Source organism: Lontra canadensis, unplaced genomic scaffold (genome assembly GCF_010015895.1).
Source record: "Lontra canadensis isolate GAN:19392208 unplaced genomic scaffold, GSC_riverotter_1.0 scaffold107, whole genome shotgun sequence".
Taxonomy (NCBI): domain Eukaryota; kingdom Metazoa; phylum Chordata; class Mammalia; order Carnivora; family Mustelidae; genus Lontra; species Lontra canadensis.
This window is the reverse complement of record NW_022631101.1, coordinates 5,680,943-5,699,316: the sequence shown is the minus strand read 5'-3', so window position 1 is coordinate 5,699,316 and position 18,374 is coordinate 5,680,943. Positions and strand designations below refer to the sequence as shown.

The window sequence follows — 18,374 nt, the reverse complement described above, 5'->3', positions numbered from 1 at the left end:
CAAGGTGCCCGCGCATGTGTGGTGTGATCTGGTGCTTCCAGAGGACAGAGGTCCCACCCGGGTACAGGATTATCAGCGCAGGTGGGTATCAGGTAATCTTCTGGAAAGGGCCAGATGGCGTGTATTTCTGGCTTGCACACAGGCCACTGGAGCACAGGGGTGGTCATAGACCGCACATCAACACAGAAGCATGGCTGCGTCCAGTAAAACTTTTATTCCAAAGAGCAGGTGGCCAACCCTATTTGACTGACGGCGGGTTTGCTGACTCCTGGTGTAAATGATCAGGAGCCTGTGTAAAAATACAAAGAAGTCCATACTGTAAGGTTAACACTGGTCATTTATGGAGCTGCTCACCAGACGGTGGAAGTGGAAAGAAATGGGGGCGGGGTGGTAGAGCTGAGCGGGTCACGAAAGAGAAAAGGTGCACTATGAAGGCCAGTGTATGTTACAAAATCCCATTTATACATTTAACCAAGAAAGTACATTCACGTGTTGAGACAGGCACACCTCAGAGATACCGCAGCTTTGGGTAGTTTCAGGCCCCTCAATAAAGCGAATGTCGCAATAAAACATGTCCAGTGAATTTTTGGGTTTCCCGGTGGATGTGAGAGTCACGTCGGCACTACATGGTAGTTTATGAAGTGTGCAACAGCGGTACCCCTAAGGAAAGTGTGTCCTTATTAAAAAACACTTAAAAAAAAAAAAACAAAAACCCAACCATCATTTGAATCTTCAGTGAGTTGTAATGACTCATCACAGATCACCACGTCCAATAGGATAATAATGAAAAACTTGGAAATATCCCAAGAACAACCAACATGTGACCGACATGATGGGGGCAAACGCCGTGGGGAAAGGTGGCAGTGACCTTCCCGACACAGGGCTGCCACAAACCATTCAATTTGTGAAAACGCGGTATCTGCAAAGCACGACAAAATGAGGTAGCTGTGCCTGTGTGTATAAAGAAACTAATAATTACTGACTGTGCAATCTCAGGATATATTCAACTGGGAATAAATTTGATAGACTTAATTATGGTAGATCCTTTACAAATAAACCTTCCCACACCTCTGCTATGCAGTGAAGCCTACAGCAAACACTAGAGAACTGTTATGTAGCTGCACACACACACACACACACACACACACACACACACACACACACAACCTGTCTGGTCATTCCGGTTTCTAGTTCTTTGAAAATACCGATATTCCAAATTCAACAGGGTTACCATTAATTTCTCACAAATTTTTCTATAACCCATCTGGTACAAGTCTTGTACTTCCCAGAGGAACACAATTCTCAGTGTGCCAGTCAGGGTTTCTTCCCAGATGAGTTTCATAGTCCTTAACAAGGCTAGTACAAATATGGACATTTACCCTCAATCATGTTAATTCATGTTATTTTCTGAGCCCTTTCTTTCACGTCAAATGATGTGCAACTTTGCAACACGCAGTGCTTTCCTGGAGTTCTTCAGAATCCTGGATTCTGTAACCTACAACTGAATCTGACGCGTGGGAGATTTTTCTCTTCTTCAAGAAATTTAGTTTGTCTCATTCGTGTATATGCTGATGCATACGACGAACTGATTTCTAGGTAAAGCCTTTCATGCAATAATTGCTTTAATAAGACCTGTGTCTAGCATGAGTTGTTTGGTGTTTATTAAAATTGGATCTGTTGTTGAAGGCCTTCCCACACTGAGAACATACGTAAGGCTTCTCTCCCGTGTGAATCCGCTGATGCACTTGGAGCTGTGGTTTCCGGCCGAAGGATTTCCCACAGTCACAGCATTCATAAGGCTTCTCCCCAACATGCGTTCTCTGATGTGCCACCAACTCTGATTTCTGGAGAAAGGCGTTCCCACATTTGTAACAGGTGAAGGTTTTCTCTCTGGTGTGCGTCATCTGGTGTTTGTGGAAATTTGACCTGCCATTGAAGGCCTTCCCACATTCGGTGCACACATAGGGTTTCTCTCCGGTGTGAATCCGCTGATGCTCCTTGAACTGTGACTTGGAAGTGAAGGCTTTCCCACAGTCGCCGCATTTGTAAGGCTTCTCCCCGGTGTGAGTTCTCTGATGCATGCTGAGTATGGACTTCTGGTTGAAGGCTTTCCCACAGTCACCGCATACGTGTTGTCTTTCTCCGGTGTGAATTTTCTGGTGGATGTTGAGGTGTGATTTTTGGGTGAAGGCTTTTCCACAGTCACCACATTCATAAGGCTTCTCCCCGGTGTGAATTCGGTGATGTATATCAAGCTGTGACTTGGAAATGAAGGCCTTCCCACAGCTGTGGCACGGGTAAGGTTTCTCTCCGGTGTGGCCTCTCTGATGCACGGTCAAGTGCGCCTTCTGGACGAAGGCCTGTCCGCACTCAATGCACACGTAGGACTTCTCCCCTGAGTGGATTCTCTGGTGCAAGCTGAGCGTTGACTTCTGGGTGAAGGCCTTCCCGCATTCGCCGCACGCGTACTGGCGCTCACCCGTATGAATCTTCTGATGGATGGCGAGGGTCGAATTCTGGGAGAAGCCTTTCCCACATTCACTGCATTCGTAGAGTTTCCCACTAGTGTGAGTCCTCTGGTGTCTGAAGAGAGATAGCGTCTGGTAAAAGGCTTTCCCACATTCGTGGCATTTATGGGACTTCCTTCTTGTGTGAGTTTTCTGGTGTGTCATCAGTTCTGCTCTCTGAACAAAGACCTTCCCACACTCCTTGCAGATGTTAGCTGTGTGAGCTGTCGGATACACACCGAGCTTCGGTTGTGGGGTGAAGCCCTTGGTACATCTGCTACACTCCTGGAGGTTTTCTACACTATGGAATCTCTGCTGCTCGAGGGGCGGCTTCTGGGGGAAGCCCCTGCCACACTCAGCGCATTTATGGGGTCTCTCCTGATTACGCATTTGGTGCTGCGTGCGTGGCTGTTTATGGCTGAGGACTCTCGGACGTTGATTCCCTTCGCAGAAGTTCTCTCCTGGATGAACGTGCTTGCAGCTGGCCCGGGAGGAGCTACGGGAGAACATCCGGCCAGAGCCAGCCAGCTCACCGCGGTGTTCTGTGCTGTCGCTTTGAGTCTGACGATGCCCGTCTGGATTAGGCTTCAAACTCCTGGCAACTGAGCAGTGTTGAGGAGGCCTGCTTTGTGAACAAACAAGGTGAGGCCTCACATGAATGATTCTTCCCGGGTCCTCCCGCTCCCAGTCTCTCTCTGTATCCAGTGTCTTCCCGTCAAGGAAGGCCCCACGCCGTGCAGGTTCATCTTGCTTCTGCTGACCCCTCGCTGCACGGCCACGGTGTCCCCACAGGTCTTCTGAAATGGAACACCACGGACCACCTCTTGTGACTTCACTTTCCTTCTCGCTGTGAGATGAAGCTTTTGCAAATATTTTCTGTTGGGAGGTTTTAAGTCCCAACGCCCCTTCTAGAAGGAGAGGAAGAAGATGAAAGGGACACGAGTTAGGAGAGGATGGAGGAGAAATCATAGGAGAGCGGACTGAGGGCGAACACGAATTGCTGGGTCACAGTAATAATGACGATGGGAGGGCGGCGCCGCCGAGGAGACAGCCACCCTGCCTTCGCTGCATGTCGCCGGTCTGCATACAGCACAGAGCGCTCCGCATCGCGCGGAAACTCTTCAATCCTCACAACCCTGCACGCGTAACTGCGCTTACTCTCCATTTCACAGAACGGGAGGCGGCACAGAGTCTCTAAGTAACTGACCAAAACCACCTCCCGGAGCTCTGGGGAAAAGTAGGTTAGAACAAAGACAAGCCAGCTCCACCTAATGCAGGCCCGCGGTCCAGAGACCCGGAGACACCAACACCTACGATGACAGAAAATACAGACAGGGGTAACACAGGTGGGAACAGCCAAGGCTTGAAAAGGAGGGGCTCCGAGGGCAGCTCTTCATCAGCTTTCAGATCTAAACTGTCACTAACCCGCCAGTTTCCTCTCACTTGTTAGAAACGATACCAAACCCGCTGCCCTGTTAATCCTCTGAGTAAGTAAGAAAGCTCCAACCCTGACACGGCCAAGCAGGGAAAGGACACCTGTGCCCAGACTCAACTCTCCAGGAAGCTGAAATTTGTTTGCTTGAACCGATAAACTTATGACCCAAGAAAAGTACATTGGAAGAGTGGACAAGGGGTGGCTCAGTGGGTTAAGCCTCTGCCTTTGGCTCAGGTCATGATCTCAGGGTCCTGGGACTGAGTCCCGCATCGGGCTCTCTGCTCAGCGGGGAGCCTGCTTTTCCCTCTTCCTCCGCCTGCCTCTCTGCCTACTTGTGCATTGTCAAATAAATAAATAAAATCTTAAAGAAGTTGACAAGTAAGCTGTCCCTTGAAACGTGTGTCACCCTCTTCCCCAGAAGTTAACTGTGGACAGGCCAAGCTACAGAACAGCTCCCAGCGCCGCTGCGAGGAGGTGGGACGGTGAGTCTGTTTCTGCTGATGGAATGCGAACGCAGCATTATCCACCAGCTCTGGCCTGGGCGGTGAGATCACAGCTTCTCGGTACCCTCCACCCCGTTTCTGCCCAGCAGGACCTGCCTCTGGGTACCCGGCACATTCAGTGCTGCAGAGGGACAGCATCACAGAGCAGAGTGCAACATCGAGGGAAAAATTCAAGACACCTGAAGAATACAAGAAGCGAGGCTTCCTGCTGACCTGCTTTTTAATTTTTACTTATTTTTTGAGATTTTATTTATTTATTTGACAGAGAGAGCGAGCAGGAGAGCACAGCAAGGGGAGTGGCAGAGGGAGAAACAGGCTCCCCGCTGAGCAGAAAGCCCGATGACCCTGAGACCATGACCTGAGCCAAAGGCAGAGGCTTAACCCATTGAGCCACCCAGGTGCCCCTGACCTGCTTTCTTAAAAAACTGTTTTACAGGAGAGGAATTATTCTAGAAATTGTCACTGAACTTTGGTGTCTCTGTACACCACCTAATACACCATTTTTTCCCCACCAAGAATGGGAGTCATTGATCACCAAATTTACTAGTATAGAACAGATGCTAAAAAGAAAGAGGGGCGCCTGACTGGCTTGGTTAGTAGAGTGCATGACTCTTATCTTGAGCTTGTGAGTTTAGAGCTCCTTGTTCAGTGCAGAGATTACTTAAAAATCAAATCTTAAAAATGTGTGGTAAAAAATATGTAATTATGAAATTTATGATCTCAACCATCTTTTTGAAATTTTCTTATTTTAAATAGACTCACGCCCAGATATTTACAGTTTTCTTAGATAATATGTATTGTCTACCTTTATGTATATCATACATATGTCTCTGTAGCAGACATGGAACAAAAGAGGAACCCAACAGAACACAGCATGAGCAATCAAACTCTTCAGCTACACTTAAAATTAGAAATATGTGGCCACGACGCTGATGTCACTGAGAAGACTCTGTTAATCCTACATAGTAATAACTGTATTTTTCCATCAAAATCTCAGGGGAAAAAAAAAACAATATTGGAAAACTCTGTCAATGGCATCATGACTGACCTCATCTAGAATCCACAAAACCCATTAGGAACAAAAACACAAGCAGGAAGAAACAGGAGCTCATTTAGGGGAGACCACTGGGATTAAGAAAAAGCATCAACTAAACTGCCCATTCAAAAGAAAAAATTGTTAGATTTCTCAGTAAGAGGACTGTGGTGGAAGAGCCAAGACATGCAGGAGACTCTGGTAAAACGTGTAAGACAAGAAAGCACGTCTGATTTGTGTAAGGATTCCAATTTCTGATCTCCCAAAATTAGAGGAAGTGAGTCTTCCTATGGGAAGTGTCTGCCATGTAGCTGAGTAAGAGAATGGTTTAGGCACAGGGACTGGAGGGTGTCCATCTAGGGGCCACCAGAAAAAAACTGCGGCTTGGGTGTTCCGAAGAGAAGGGGCCTTAACTTCCTACATGAAGGGATGATCAGAAGGAAGCATGGACACAGTGTGCCTGGGCAGCTCAGTTGTTAAGTTTCTATCTTCGGCTCAGGTCATGATCCCCAGGTCCTGCGATCAAGCACCGCATCGGGCTCCCTGCTTGGCGGGAAGCCTGCTTCTCCCTCTCCCACTCCCCCTGCTTTTGTTCCCTCTCTCGCTGTCAAATAAATAAATCAAATCTTATTAAAAAAAAAAAAGGAAGCATGGGGGCCCTGAACTGCAGGTGCCACAATCAGGGGAAAAGAAGAAGAAAGAAGATCCAGCACAGAAAAGAAAAACCAATGAATTCAGGGGACAAATAAAAAGGAAAAAAGGCCTTAAGAAAAAACTCCATGGATGCAATAAGATGATAAAAATGGGAAACCCAATCAGACGACAGATGAGGAGATGCTCTCTTTACTAGAAAAATGAAATTAAAGCAAGAAATAGCCCTATCGCCCACCACACGGGCCAAGAGAAAGAGACAGCCGTGCTGGCAGGCGAGATGCACTCTCCCACGGGAGCGGAGGTTACGCAGCTCGTCCCCAGAGCGGGATGGCTTCCGTGGTCACATTAACTATACTTCTGTCCAGGGGTCAGGGAATCCCAGTCCCGAGTGTCCACCTCGGAGAAATTCTGACACCTCTCCCCAAGGGGCGTTTACAAGATAATGTATCACAGTGTTAGTCAGAAACGGAGTGGGAGGCAACGTACAGCCCACCACTAGGGGACAGATAACGCCCCCCAAAGATATCCACGTCGGCCAGGTAATAGTCACTTACTCTGATGCCTCTGATAGGGGAGCTGAGCCTCTCAGTTCAGAGGATCCTGGAAATGATCTCTGGGTTGGGACTGTGATATCCTGGTAATGAGAAAGAATCTCGGATCTGAATGGGGCCTGGGACTTTACGGGCTATCGGCTCATCAGAAAAGTCAGCATCTTTCACTGGGAACAAAGTGATATCCAGGGGTGTCCTAAACGAATGAACAATCCGGGACAAGTCAAAGGCACACGGATTACATACTTCAGATGCCCTACTGCGTCGCACAACAAGGAAGGAAATCCCAACGAGGTCCATCCAAGATTCCCGGGTCAGGTGTGCTCACCCACGGAGAGGAGGTGGCTGTAGATCTCTAGCATCACGTCCCGGTACAGGCATCTCTGGGCAGGGTCCAGCTGCTGCCACTCCTCCCTGCTGAAGTCCATGGCCACGTCCTCAAATGACACCAATCCCTGTAACAACACACCCCGATGTCAATTACTCATTACCGGTGAACACAGAAGCTACCTGGAGACTTCTTTTTAATGACTTTTCACCACGATCTATACGGCTTTCCACTAACACCCATTTCATGTTGTATTTGGGGGTTTTAAAAAAAGTCTCTAGAAATACACTGCCGTCTACCACGTACTTTGATACTGGGCTGGTCTTTGTTCTAGTTTTCTGGCACAGAGCTCCTTAAAACCCTTGAAATTTCCTAAGTGAGGAGAGTGATAAAGGGTGTCTTCTCTTCTGTTAACGGGTCAGTATTGGATATGGGGGGGCTGGTTGCCAGGGGAACCCACCAAGTGATGAGAGGACTGAACTTTCAGCCCCACCGCTGAAGTCCAGGAAGGGGACACGACCTGGAACCCATCACCAGTCGCCAACGATTTCATCACTGAAATCTGGGTTGCGTGTTCCGCGGCCTCCATAAGCATTCGGAAGGGCAGGGTTTGGACAGCTCCCAGGTTGCTGAACCGGATCACTTTCATCCGTCACCCAGCCCGGCCTCCCAACTGTACGGGGACAGAATCTCCCCCTGTTTATCTCTTCATCTGGAGGTTGACTTTTTTCTTTAAGATTTTATTTATTTATCTGAGAAAGAGCACAAGCAGGGAGAGGGGGTGAAGCAGGCTCCCCGCCGAGCAGGGAGCCCAATGCAGGGCTTGACGCCAGGACCCTGGGATCATGACCCGTGCTGAAGGCAGCTACTGAGCCACCCAGGCGCCCTTGGCTGTTGATTCTTATCCTTTAATCTCCTTTGCAGTGAACCAGTAACCTAGTGAGTACATGGGTTTCCTGAGTTCTGTGAGCTACTCTTGAAAATTAATTAAACCCAAGGAGGTGGTTACGGGAACCTCTGAAGCCCAGAGGGTCGGAAGCATTGGTGACAACGCGGAGTTTCAGCCGGCATCTGAGGTCGGGGAGAGGGGCTGTCTTGTCAGACTGTGCCCTTAACGTGAGGGATGTGGCCCCATATATGGGCAGACAGTGCCAGAATTGAATTTGAGAACAAGACCCAAACAATTAGCAACAGCTAATGCACAAGATGGGTTCTCTCATGTCAAGGGAGAGAAACTAATTTCAACCAGGCCAGATGACGGTGAGGACAAACCTGGTCAGCACAGCCCAAGGGGACGCGCCTGCGCAAAATTCAGAGAAACCCCCACGACACGTGCTCCTGCTCCTCATCGGCCACCACATCCCGGAGTCACTGCCAGAAACCTGGGAGCTGCACCCCACTTGTCACGCTGCGCCTGAGGTTTAAGTCTGGGACCTCAGCCTGACCAACCTCGCTAGAGGTACAGAACTTGCAGGTTTTGCCTATTTAACCCTAAACCTTCCCCATTTTGTACCCAAAGGCTGTGGTTTCCCAGTTTGGCACTGGATGGCAATGACGCTTTCCCTTGCCTGGGATCAAATCTTCACATTGCAGATTGCTGACACGTTGTAGGACACCCAGCTGGTGTCAGAGGGAAGTGCTCAGTGTGGGAAAAAATTCCCCATGCTGTTGGGTCCCCAAATGATGGGTCCGTGGTCAAAGTGTAAGGGCCTGCTTAGCCAGAGTGAGCCATTTTGTTGTTTATGCAGAAAACTAAGATTGACGCCCCCCCCCGCCACCGGAGGAACTTACTTAGAAGCAAGTCTGGGAAATCAGTAAAATATGACTGACCAGCCCCTGATAATAGAGCCCATATACCAGGATGTGTCAGGTCAGGGGGAGCTAACAGAGCCCAGAATGCAAGGATGAGTCAAGCCAGGTGGAGACATCCAATCTGGAAAGCATCTCCCTAACCACCCAAGAATGTGGGCCCTGCCTTTTGGGCGCCAATTTTGACCAGAGTGATAGGCTAGTTGAAATAGCTACTATAGGGTGAATTGTAAAATTCAATTGGTCACCTGTGTGTGGCCAGGCTCTACCACATGGCCTTTGCTCTATAAGTTAGTCTGTGAGGCTGGGAGGGGTCACCTCTTTGCAAGAGACGGCCTGGCCGGTCAGTTTGATTCTCGATGCTTGGCGCGAAACAAAGCTTTACTTGACCTTCGCTTTGTATCAGTCTCGCTCCTTTGACCATGGACCCAACAAAAGGAGCGAGACTGATACAAAGCGAAGGTCAAGCAAAGCTTTATTTCGCACCAAGCATCAAGAATCAGACGGACTGTCAAACAGACCAGTTGGGGCTGCCCCTTACAGAGAGGACAACCCCTCCCTGCTTTCCAGACTAACTTTCCAGACTAACTAACCACAGACAGAGGCCATGTGGTTGGGCCTGGCCACACACAGGTGGCTAACTGAATTACAATTCACCCCATAGTAGCTATGGAAACTAGCCCATCACCTTGGTAGCTAGGAGACAGTATGGCCCCCACTGATTGAACGTCTCCACTGACCTGACCCACGCTTGTATTTGGACTGTTACCTGGGACTGGTTTCCCAGACTTTTAAGTAAGTTCCCCAGGCGGGGGGGGACAGGGTCAATTTAAGTTTTACAGCATAAACAACCAAATGGCTGTTCAACCGAGGTGGGGCCGCTCTGGCTAAACAGGCGCTTACAGTGCGTTTGGTGACCGGAAGCATCAGAAGCGCAGTTTTCTGTGTGTGTAAAGGAGACGTGCAGGAGAAGCAGTTTTCCTTTACAATAGGGAACATCGCTGACCAAAAGCTGATCCCCCCCTCCTGGAAGGGTGGGCGTGAAAAGCATGCTAGTTCCGAGGGTCTGGGAGGATATGAAAGAGCGCTTACTCAAAACTCCAACTGAGGTAGCTCTTCTTGGTTCTGGACCAAATGGCAATAAATGTGTGGAAGGAGGGATACCCCCTTCCCCTCGCCAAGCAGGTCTCCAACAGCGGTGCGGCCTTCAATTCAACTCAATTCTGACCCCATCCAGCTGGAGGTGGCGACTGCTCTTACAGGCGAGGGCTCAGCCCTTTAGGACTGCCCCACCGCTACAGGGGCCAGTCACAAGCCCAGGCTGTGTCACCTGTACCTCTGACTTGCTTAAATTAGAGGTTCCCACGACCCCCTTCTTGGGCTCAATTAATATGCTAGAGCAGCTCAAAGAATTAAGGAAACCCGTTTACTCACTGGGATCACCAGTTTATTAGAAAAAGATACGTATCAAGAGTCAAATGAAGGGGTGCACGGGGCAAGGTACGTGGGCATTCCCATGCCCCCTCTAACCATTGGGTCGGTTCCCTCCGCAACCACCACCCTTAGGGGATTTCCAAAATTCATCTCATTTACATAAACCCAGTTGTGGTGGAAATGGGCTTGTTATGAATAACAAGACACGCACTAAAGCTTCCCCCCCACCCCCCAGCTGCCAGGAACTGAGAAAAAGGCTAAATCCGGGCACAAAAGATGCCCCTCCTACTATTTATAGCTCAGGAAATTCCAAAGATCTGGGGAGCTGTGAGCCAGGAGCCCTGGATGCCGACAACCAAATATACAGGTTTCTCATAAACCTCAGTGTCACACAGCTGTGTAAGAGTCACTAAAGGATTGGGAGGTAAACAGCCACATACTTCGTTAATAGGGTAAAAATTCACTGCCACTGAGGAGAAAAACAATCTTGACAGCTGTTAGCTGTTTTGGGTTTTTTTTGAGCTGGAACACGTGCTCTTACGGAGAACAGTGAACCAGGTTACACCTTCCTGCTCTAGCAAGCTGGGAGTCAGGACCATTTCGATTCTCTGCCACAGGGCGCGGTCCGCAAAGGCAGCGTTTTTGTTTGCAAGCTGACCGAAAATCGGAATTAGCAAAAGGGTTATCTACTGAAACGGCAAAATGAAAACCAGGGCAAGCAGGCAAAATTAATTTCATTGTGTCAAAGGGAATGTACTACTATGAAGTAACCCATATCCTTTTTTAAAAATTTTTATTTATTTATTTGACAGAGAGAGAGATCAAGATCACAAGTAGGCAGAGAGGCAGGCAGAGAGAGGGGGAAGCAGGCTCCCCGCTGAGCAGAGAGCCTGATGTGGGGCTCAATTCCAGGACTCTGAGATCATGACCTGAGCCGAAGGCAGAGGCTTAACCCACTGAGCCACCCAGGAGCCCTGAAGTAACCCGTATCCTAACAGCCACTTGAAATGCTTTCAATCACACTCTTCTTTCCTTTTCTTTTTTTCTTTTAGATTTTATTTATTTAACAGGCAGAGATCACGTAGGCAGAGAGGCAGGCAGAGAGAGAGGAGGAAGCAGGCTCCCCGCTGAGCAGAGAGCCCGATGTGGGCCTCGATCCCAGGACCCTGGGACCATGACCTGAGCCGAAGGCAGAGGCTTTAACCCACTGAGCCACCCAGGCGCCCTCAATCACACTCTTAACACTTCAACCCACAGCAATGCAACACAAGAGGCATTTTCCTACAATGTAATTTTCTGTCCCTTTACGGGCTTAACTGTATCTCCCCACCCCCCAAAATTCTCATGTTGAAGTCCGAACCCCCAATGCCAGTATTTGGAGATGCTGTCTTTGAAGAGGTAACTAAGTTAAAATGAAGTCAGCAGGCTGGGCCCTAATCCAGTATGACCAGGGGTCCTTATAGGAAAAGGAAATTAAGACACAGACCCCCACAGAAGGAAGACTGTGTGAGGACACAGTCAGAAGTCCATGTACAAGCCAAGGAGAGACCGCAGAAGGAAGCACCCTGTTGACATCTTGATCTTGGATTTCTAGCCTCTGGAATTATGAGAAAATAAATTTCTGTTTAAGGCATTTAAGCCACCCACTGTGGTACTTTGTTACAGAAGCCCTAGCGAACTGAGTCACTCAATGAAGATCTGGACAATTTTGTTTCAGATTTGGGTGTTTTCATTTTAAGAATGACTTCTGAGTACCTGGGGCAGTATCTTTTGACGTTAAATGATTTTTACTTGGCATTTACTGTAATAGTTTTAATGCCTTCTCTCAAATTTTCTATTATCAAATGTTTTTGTCAGGTGGAGATGACTTTAGACATTACTGAAATAGATAATCTCACAATGTATTGGTTCACAATGGTAATCAACCGTGCATTTGTTACGCTTTTTTAAAACAGAACAACTTTCTGCAACTTTGATTATAAACCTATCACAGGTAAACAATGCACTGTTTATTATTATGGCCATTCAGTATTATTTTAAAACACAGTGTCTTTAAATACGCAGACTAGGGGCGTCTGGGTGGCTCAGTCGGTTAAGCATCTGACTTGGGCTCAGGTCATGATCTCAGGGTCCTGGGACTGAGCCCTGAGTCAGGCTCTCCCCTCAGTGGGAAATCTGCTTGTCCCTCTCCCTCGGCCCCTCCCTGCTCATGCTTGCACTCTCTTCCTCTCACTCTCAAATAAACTAATCTTTCATAAATAAATAAAACACACAGACTGACTAGGAATTTCAGGAAATCTTCGGTATACTGAACAATCTTCCTCTTTCCCCAATATCAAATATTTTATCTGTGGGCAATTTGGAAACACTCCTCTCTGGCATTTGTATTCATCTTTTAAAATAGGAAAAACCAAAAATAAAATAAAATAAAATAGGAAAAACCATACATGTCCTTAAAACTCTGTTTTTGCTCTAGAATCTTATGATTCTATAAACCATGAGGACAGAGGGAAAAGAGCCAACCCCCAACAAGCATGTAAGAAGTCAGACTGGGACCAGCTGAGAACATGCAAAGACCCAGTGGTGGATGAAGGCGCTTCCCAGCAGGGCAGGAAAGAGTCCGCATTTCCCTGCCAGTGGCTGGGGCTTCCTACCCGGATCAGGGGCTCCCTTTTCTTCTTCCTTTGCCCCTGGACCAGCCCTCTACAACATACACTCCTCCACTGGTCTGTACTAAAGGCCTGTGATGAGGGGACATGAGCCCCTGTGGTCCGCTCTCAGGAGGAGGGGCACTCGGTCTAAGCAAGAGTCCAGAGCCCGCTGCTTCCTGTGTCTGCCCTCAAATTCTGGAGAACTGTCCCTGGCGCCATTCCTGTTTACCTCACATGGCCCATTCTGCTCCTGTGGACCCAGGACCTGGGACCTTTGGGGCACATTCTCATCAGCGGGCATGTCTCCCCTGGGCTTCACTTCTCGGGTTCTCTTGCCGACAACTCCACTTTTCCTGGGACCTCGAAGCTGGGTGGGCATCTGGAGGCTTCGATCAGAGCTGCTGGGGAGTGTCTGGCTGGGCTGTGAAGAGAGACCCGCAGGCTCAGTGATATGGTCTGACCTATGAGCTCCGCAAAGCACCAGGAAGTCCTGGAAAGGCGATGCTCACATGGTCGCTCCTCTAACATTTGCTCCACACAAGTATTTTTGAGGGTCCTTAGGGAAAGGTCACTGTGCTAGACCCTATGGAATATTAGTTCAGAAGAACCCAACCGGTTACAAATCAGGGTAAAATAAAAGACAGAGTTCTAGGGCGCCTGGGTGGCTCAGTTAAGTGGCTGACTCTTGATTTCAGCTCAGGTCATGATCTCAGGGTCCTGTGATCGAACCCACATCAGGATCCACTTTCAGTGGAGAGTCTGCTTTGGGATCCTCTCTCCCTCCTCTGGCTCTCCCCGCACTCGTGTTCTCTAATAAACAAATCTTAGGGGCGCCTGGGTGGCTCAGTGGGTTAAGCGTCTGCCTTCAGCTCAGGTCATGGTGTCAGGGTCCTGGGATCAAGTCCCACACTGGGCTCTCTGCTAAGCAGGGAGCCGGCTTCCTCCTCTCTCTCTCTGCCTACTTATGCTCTGTCAAATAAATAAAATCTTGGAAAAAACTAAACAAAACACAGAGTTTGGACTACATGAAGGTTTAACTGTAGCTCTGCCACCTTTTAGCCTTGGGAATAAGAAAAGTATTACTTTAAATGCAGTTTCCAAAATGAGGATGCCAAGTTTTTATCGCAGGCATCGGGACACTGACATGTGATGAGTCTCGTTAAGCCTGCAGCACCTGCCTGGCATGAACACCTTGTTTAATTTCCACATAACCTGGCCCACTAAACATTATGATCATTATTATGCCCATTTTGTGGATGAGAAAACTGAAGCTTTTCCAGGCTTTGCCTTGTGGTCAGCCTGCAGAGGGAAGAAAAGAGCATCAGTCCTTCCTCTGCCTTGTCCCAAACTACACACAGCTGACTCTATCCCACGTGATCCCCTACGTGGTCAGCTTCCAGACACACCATTCCCATTTCCTGTTGCCTTCAGAGAGGTAAGGATCCGAGGTGGCCCAGCTGATACGTCCGTGCAAGCTTCTGGACATTTCAGTGCCCATCCCCAGACAGCCCAGACTTCTCTCTTTTTTTTCTTTCTTAAATATTTTTAAGTAATCTCTAAACCCAAGGTGGGGCTTGAACTTACAGCCCCCACATGGAGTCACACGCTCAACAGACTGAGCAGCCAGGAGCCCCATAACAAAGCTGAAACTTAAATTTCCTGTCCTCAACCCCCTTCACCTGGAAAGCCTGCAGACAAGCACCAGTGATGAAGTTTTAGAATGTAAGTGAGGTTCAGTGGGGTGGAGTCCGGAGCCGACTACCAAGAAAGAATTCTTGAGACATCTTTGGTGCAAACTGGTCGTTTATTAAAGCCTGGGGACAGGACCCAGAGGCAGAAAGAGCCACCGTCCCATTGTGAGGGATGGCGGGTTATATAGGATGGGGTTGGGGGAGGTAAGGAAAAAGGGAGGTTTCAGTAGAACTTTCATATGCTAAAGAGGACCTACAAGATACTGGAGGCCTTGCCTTTGTCAGGATAAGGTTGTTTTTCCCTTCTAGCAAGGTATTTAACATAAGATGGGAGATTCCTGGAAGGTCCCACCGGTCCCACCCAGGACTGAGGGGTGGGGGGAGGTTGCAGGGGTCAGCGTCTGCTTTGTCCTCAGCTTGCCTTCAGCTCCCACCTCACCAGGACCCCAAATCCCTAACGTGTCTTGACTGTACACAATGAACTGCCTCCCAACCCCACATCAAATGCAGTCACTGACAGCACTGACCTCCAGATAACCCCAAGGAGTGGAACACAGGACTGGCGCAAGATCATGAAATGCCTCCCTGTCACCCACGTAACCAGGCTACGCTGGCTGCCAGTAAGTGTTTCCCAGGGAGTGTGATTTCCACAGGACCCCAAATAATCCCCAACATGGGGTTGCAATTAACGCAGCCCAACAGGAAACCATCATCCATCTCTTCAACTGCTGACCACTACCGACCCTCACCGTGTCCACAGGGGGCTAAGGGCGGGCCTCGGAAACCCCCATAACTGACCACCCAGACCGACAGTCCTTCGGCTCCCATACCCTAACCTTAGCACCGCGCTCTGATTTCTGCAGGTCCCCAAACACTGCTCCGCGATGTTACAACGGGACCCTCAAGCTCCTCCAATCCCTGAAGCTCTTGCTCCCAGTCAATCACCGCCTCCAGAGTCACTCCCCCAAGTCCCCAGTGCCACCTACTAAGGCCCGCTCCAGAATCATGTTCGCCGTCCTCAAGTGAGCAAGTTTCAAGGGTCAACAATGCAAAACGTGATATTAAAACACACTTGGGGGGCGCCTGGGTGGCCAGTCGGTTGAGCGTCTGCCTCCCGCTTGGGTCCCATCTCAACTCAAGGTCTGGGATGGAGCCCCGCGCTGGGCTCCCTGTTCCAGCCGCGAGTCTCCTTCTCCCTCTTCCCTCTGTTCCTGCTCTCTCTCTAAAATCTTTCTTTAAAAGATCTTATTTATTTCACAGCGAGAGAGGGAACACAAGCAGGGGCAGTGGGAGAGGGAGAAGCCGGCTTCCCGACGAGCAGGGAGCCCGATGTGGGACTCGATCCCAGGATCGAGCTGGGATCATGACCTGAGCCAAAGGGCGCCCCTAAAAAAAATTCTTAAACAAACAAAACACTTGGAGTTTAAACCCCCAGAATACTTACACGCATACAGGAAATACGCAGAGCCTGAAAATAACCGAGCCAATCACCCAACTGGGATTAGAAAACGCCCCTCATCCCACAACCCCCTTCACTGAGGCCCCGTCACTCACTCCGCAGACCCTCGTCATTCCTCCCCTCAGCCCCTCACACTCACCCTAGGCCGAGCCCCGCTCACGGACCCCAAAAGACCTCCAAGGCTAATGTCCGGAAACACCTGGGCCTCCCACACGGGTGACAGGTCAGAACCAGTTAACAACCCAATCGAAATGGCCGCGCCGAGCCACTTCCGGTCTGGGTTAGATTTCCAGGCGCGTTTGTTAGCGCGGCCAGGAGTGAGCGGTGCGCATGCTCGGTAGAAACTGTGAAGCGATACCCTGCCCATAGTCATCATGGCATCTATTGGATCCAGGTCTTCTGTCCCTTCTTCCCTACCAAACTCACCTTGCGCGGAAAAGCTAATGGGATCTCAGCGTGTGGTGAGCCTGGCCGACAAACCCCTCTCTATCACCAGATTCCCCCGGAAGTAGCTCCAACCGCAGCTCTGGGGACTGGGTAGGCTGTGGGCTTGCCTCTCCAGAGTCCTGCTCAGCCTGGCAGGGGTTGCTGTCAATCCTCAGACCAAACACAGGGATTGGCCCTTCAGGACTGATAGGAGCCACTCCCCAGTGCTCTGCAGGTGAGAGAAGAGAGACAAAGCCAGACCCAGTGTTCAGAAGTAGTTTCTTTGTAAGTTCTGCAGCCGTTTAGTGCAGTAGGTATAATGCGGGAAACAAAGGGAGAAGAAAAATTAATAAATTTCTTTACTATCTATACAGCCCACTTATAAATCCTTGAAACAAGCAGAGTGGCATTCCTCTAGGGACTCAACTGCCTGATGTTAATACTTTGCTAAGGCGAAAAGGCAATCCTAGCTTGACTGACAACGCCCCCTCCCACTGCAAGTCTACTTGAACATATAAAAATTACTTTAGAAATTTCCTTTATCTCTAACCCCCCACCCCCCAAGATTCGTGTCGGCACTCATTCCCAAGCATATGGCCCACTGATACACATCTAAAGGGTCTCATGACTAAGGTTTATTAGACGGTAATAAATTACCTTTTCCTAACAATAGCTAGCCCCCTCAAGGTCCTGGAAACCTTGCTTCCAAAATACCTGGGAGACGTAGGTTATCCCTAACCCCCTTCCAACCTGAAAGTACATAATGGGCCACTCCTCATGACCCCGGTGCAAGTCTTTCTGCCCATGGGTCCTGTCCCTGTGCTTTAATAAATTAAACCACCTTTTAAAATTATTTAATAAATAAAACCACCTTTTTGCACCAAAGATGTCTCAAAAATTCTTTCTTGGCCATCAGCTTCCAACCCTAACATCTTTCCTACATCAGATATAATGGTTAAGCACAAAGATTCTAGAGCTGGACTACCTGGGTTTAAAGCAAGATGTTCAAGTTTGGGCGAGTTAGTTAACCTCTCTGTACTTCAATTTCCTGTTTCAAAAAGTTGTGAGGATCAAATAATAATTAAATTATCATAGGCAAAATGTTTAAAACAGGGGCGCCTGGGTGGCTCAGTGGGTTAAAGCCTCTGCCTTCAGCTCAGGTCATGATCCCAGGGTTCTGGAATCGAGCCCCGCATCGGGCTCTCTGCTCAGCAGGGAGCCTGCTTCCCTTCCTCTCTCTCTGCCTGCCTCTCTGCCTACTTGTGATCTCTGTCTCTCAAATAAATAAATAAGGGGCGCCTGGGTGGCTCAGTGGGTTAAGCCTCTGCCTTCGGCTCAGGTCATGATCTCAGGGTCCTGGGATCGAACCGCACATCGAGCTCCCTGCTCAATGGGGAGCCTGCTTCCCTCCTCTCTCTGCCTGACTCTCTGCCTACTTGTGATCTCTGTCAAATAAAAGAAAAATCTTTTAAAAATAAATAAATAAATAAGTAAATAAGATCTCTTAAAAAAATAAAAAATGTTTAAAACAGTGCTGTTACATAATAAGACTGTGCTGTTATGTGAGAAAAATATTCTGGCTCATTTATTCAACAAATATTTATTAGGTTCCTGTGGTATGCCCAAGAAAAATTGTTTAAGGTCATTGCGTAACTGAACTAATGTGAGTTCCCTCCTTGTGAAGTCACAGATAGAAGCTGATGTGATTTGAAGTGGGGTTGGAGAACAAAAGGTCAAGAAAGAATTCTTGAAACATTTTCGGTACAAAAAAAGTAGTTTTATTAAAACGCAGGACGGGGACGCCTGGGTGGCTCAGTGGGTTGGGCCGCTGCCTTCGGCTCGGGTCATGGTCTCGGGGTCCTGGGATCGAGTCCCACATCGGGCTCTCTGCTC

At 48.8% G+C, this 18,374-nt stretch overlaps 1 protein-coding gene across 2 annotated transcripts in view; it reads right to left on the bottom strand.

Annotated features, from left to right (window-relative positions):
* Positions 1-1,141: 1,141 nt before the first annotated feature.
* ZNF175 (zinc finger protein 175) overlaps positions 1,142-18,374 on the bottom strand; it is a 25,954-nt gene continuing 8,721 nt past the window's right edge. The window contains exons 2-5 of one of the 2 annotated variants that reach the window (XM_032839407.1): positions 16,482-16,710; positions 13,135-13,326; positions 7,012-7,138; positions 1,142-3,304 (exon numbers count right to left, since the gene is read on the bottom strand). In XM_032839407.1, the coding sequence (XP_032695298.1) occupies positions 1,623-3,304; positions 7,012-7,138; positions 13,135-13,284 (1,959 nt within the window). In that variant the 5' untranslated portion in view covers positions 13,285-13,326; positions 16,482-16,710 and the 3' untranslated portion in view covers positions 1,142-1,622. The remainder of the gene's footprint in view (positions 3,305-7,011; positions 7,139-13,134; positions 13,327-16,481; positions 16,711-18,374) is intronic. The other variant, XM_032839406.1, reaches the window with a different exon arrangement.